The 3,838-nt window shown below is 39.1% G+C and overlaps 1 protein-coding gene across 1 annotated transcript; it reads right to left on the reverse strand.

Moving 5' to 3' along the window:
* Positions 1 to 1,661: 1,661 nt before the first annotated feature.
* LOC147478503 (uncharacterized) lies at positions 1,662 to 2,330 on the reverse strand. Its single transcript, XM_086586252.1, has one exon. The coding sequence runs from the start codon at positions 2,328 to 2,330 to the stop codon at positions 1,662 to 1,664; it is 669 nt and encodes a 222-aa protein (XP_086442378.1).
* Between the last annotated feature and the right edge of the window lie 1,508 nt (positions 2,331 to 3,838).

Genomic DNA, 3,838 nt, shown 5'->3' on the forward strand with positions numbered 1-3,838 from the left:
TAGAGGTTAGATCGATGCATTCACATCCAATTTCTGATTTCCCATTAATTATTCTTTGAAGTTAGTTCAATGCAGTTGCATCACCTACTTAGCTTGCTCATGTCACTGATAGAGTGATCTTCCAAGAAACCCTTCCCTTTCTCACTGATCCAAAATAAAAGCCTTACACACAAATCTAAACATTCTTGGAGCATTATGTGACGTGATTGTTCTCTTTTTGGTCTAATATTTTAATAGGTTATGGACTATCACTACATAGTAACATAAGATTAGTATCGATAGTCTATACAGTACAAAGAGATTTGGGCCTTCTATATATTTGAGAATAATGATGTTTCGTATTTTACCTAATATATGTTTTACAAGGTCTACATGTCTTAGAAGTTATCATTTTCTCATAACAATCATTAGTTATTTTCATTATTATCGTATCTGGTTGTCATCATATAAAAACACATGATTGACATTTTCCCTTGACATTGAGGATATAAAACATGATATTGCTGCTGAAAATATTTAAATAGTTATTGAAATCACCAGTGAAATATGATATAAGTATCAGGACAGTGAAATCACCATGTCACAAACATGATTATCTATGTTATTGAACTCGGCTTTAATATTTAAATAGTGAACACTGTCTAGGTTGAATGTCTCTCCAGCATACTGCTTAACTTCTATAACCGTATTACCTATTACTGTTATAACTTAAAAGTTGGGTACTCGAAACTCGTTTATAATTGATCAAACTTTGTTAACAATAATTTTTAGTTGCAAAAAAAAAAAAAAAAAAAAAAAAAAATCTTGTAACTCTTTGATATGGGGGGTTTTGTTTCTTTGGGGTTAGTTTCTATGTGGGTTTTCTAGGGTTTATCCAACTAAAATTTTTAATTTAAAAGAAAAATTGAGAAAGAGTGTTTTTGTGGGACTCTTTGTTGAAGCCCCATTACATGAATAATGGAAACTCCTAATTTGAAATTCATTTTTTTTTTCGTAATTAGTATTCTAGGGTTTATCTAGCTAAAATTTCTAATTTAAAAAAAAAAAATTTGAGAAATAGTGTTTTTGTGGGACTTCTTGTTGAACCCCCATTACATGAATAATGGAAACTCCTAATTTGGAATTCATTTTTTTTTTCGTAATTAGTATTAGAGTTTACAAAAAATTGGAGACTCTGGGAAGGCTTGGAAAATAGAGCCAAGAGGGTATATCTATAATATATATCTAAAGATAAATTTTTTGGATTAATTTTGTTTTGCAGAACTTGACTATATATATAACGAATGCTCATGTATGACAAAGGGATGCCCATAAAGGTGAGATCTCCATTTGCTAACCGCCATCACGATGACTAGTAATTCTCTATTGTAAGTCGAGAAGCTTAACGCCTTAGTCCCTAAGGCTTTGTTGAAAAAGGCAATAGGTCGTCCTCCTTGTATTAACACATCCTCAACACCTCAAGCACATGCATCCGTTTTGGAACAAAGAAGCCTCGCAATATTCTACTGCCTGAAGATTACTACTAAAACTATCACCGTCCAAATCATAACTATCTTTAGATGCCAAGTGATTGGTTTCCCCTCCACAGACTCCAAAACCCTTACCACGGCGTTCGGAAAGTGTCTGAAGCATTTCATTCCTCTGTGCGCAAAGTTCTAGCTTCAATATCTTTGAACAGTAGCGTACCTATCTGCTCGCACCTGCAAATCCTGAACCATTTCTAGAGGCTTCAGAGTTAGTGAGTTGTACATACCAGACTTATCAAAAGGAAGAGCATTTTTGAAAGCTTGCGCAACAACGTCATCTGGGACATTATTAACCTCCTTAAGCAGCACCCTGAGTTTTTTGATAAGGTATCGAATGCTTTCTCCTTTCTCCATGTAGAGGTTGAAAAGAGTTCCAGAACCTTTGATGGTCTTCCTGTTGTAGCGATAATGTTTTGAAAATTTATCAGCGAGCTGTGGAAATGTATGGATTGAACGAGGGCGGAGCTCGTTAAACCATGTCAAAGCTTCTCCGATAAGGGTAGCTTGGAACACTATGCACATCAACGTATCATTGTTGTTAAAAAGACACATAGACGATCTGTACTTTATCAAGTGCTCATCTGGACAACCATCTACATCATCGTAGGTTGGAACTGAAGGTTGTTTGAAAGAACCAGGTGAAATGTAATCTCTGATTTCATCTATAAAAAGAGATTCTTCAGGTCCTTTGATTGCTAGTTTATGTTGCTTATCTTCCCGAGTAGCTTTGGAATCCATGGCATTTCTAATGAGTTCTTGGACTCGCTGCTCATTCAAGTTGTCACTATTTTCCTGCAGTGACATTGTTCGTGCTGACTCTGTGGGTACGGTTTCTCCTTTCAAACTCCAGCCTGGCTCAATAGAGTCGTGCCTATATCGTCTGAAATTTGCTTCAGCCCTGCGTGGGTTTAGCTCTCTAGTTCGAGCGTAACCACCCACAAAATTATGGAGGGCTCTGATTATGTGGCTTCTGGCCCATTGTTGTCTACCTCTTCTATCTCCAGCTCTCTGATAACCTCCATTAGTCCTTTGGCGAGTGTTCCTCGAACCATTGTATCCAGATTCTAAGGAATCTGAACCTCTAGGACTACGATCAAATCTTATGTTACCTCGAGCTGGTTTGTATTGTCCTCTCTATGGTACCGGACTGCAAGAGCGTTGCATGTCACGCTTTAGATCGATTTGATCCGAAGAGGAATATTCAAAAACTGACACTGATCGTTCCTTGGAGTATTGGGAACGTCTTGATATTGATTGTTCCTTGGAGTACTGGGAACGTCTTGATACTGATCTGCTTCGGTGACGCTGTGGGCTACAAACCCGTCCTAATACAGCGTCAGTACCACCTAAACGCTCCATAATTGGAGTTCTATGGTTTTGGGTGCGGCTGGAGGCGTGGCTCCTTGGATGATGCCTCCTCTTTTGAGACCTGCTCTCCCTTGGTACGAAAGATTCCTGCTGAGAGTTTTCTTCCCTAGGCCTTTTGTCGTAATTTCTCCTAAGTTGATCGTTTTCTCTGGTCAGCCTAAGCAACATAGACATTGAGTTTCTTCATCAGATGGGTGAGCATTGTGGCTCAAATCCTGAGGGCCCGATCCAGGCCCAAGGCAGCCTTGCAAACACCTAGGCAATATGGATGGTCCAGATTGGGTGGAAATAACACCTGACCTAGGCCCAAGGCGTTTCTACAGACGCTAAGGCAGCATCGATGGTCTTGCCCCAGTAGATGCAAATCCGTCTCTGTGTGTGACGACTTGAGTATCCTTAGCTGCATCTTGTTCCCCTACTGGAACAGTAATTCGTAGGTTCTCCACCAAATCTTCTTCTTCATGCTGGGCATCCAAATTCTGTGGGGGAATTTGACGCGTATGCTGATGTTGAGCATGAGCCTCGTCATCAACTGTGTGCTGTGCTGTCTTAGTATTAGGAGGAAGGTTTTATGCAATTTCTGGAGCCTGACTGGTGTCAACCACCTTTTGATTTCTTTTGGGTCTACTAGCAGCCATTGATTGTGATATTCAATATAATAAAAGAGAAGAACGTAGTCGTGGGTTCATTCCCCACAGACAGTGCCAAAAGATGTCGGGGCAAAAATTGTAAGCTACAGATCTACCAAAACACTCTTGAGAAACTGACCTTCTAAATATCACCACCTATAAAATTATGCCCAGAATATTTAAGTAATGATGAATTGGTTTGTTTGAGATGTTGAGACTGAACCACTTTTTAGTTCAGTGGCTGCCTACATACCCCAGAGGGATCAAGTCTCTAAAAGTCTACGGAGTATAGAACTTTCAATGTAGTTCTGTTGC

Source organism: Coptis chinensis, chromosome 9, assembly GCF_015680905.1.
Source record: "Coptis chinensis isolate HL-2020 chromosome 9, ASM1568090v1, whole genome shotgun sequence".
NCBI classification, from domain to species: Eukaryota; Viridiplantae; Streptophyta; class Magnoliopsida; order Ranunculales; family Ranunculaceae; genus Coptis; species Coptis chinensis.

What these genes read in the sequence shown, in the direction of transcription:
- LOC147478503 (XM_086586252.1), bottom strand. Translation starts at nt 2,330, where the DNA reads ATGTCACTGCAGGAAAATAGTGACAACTTGAATGAGCAGCGAGTCCAA.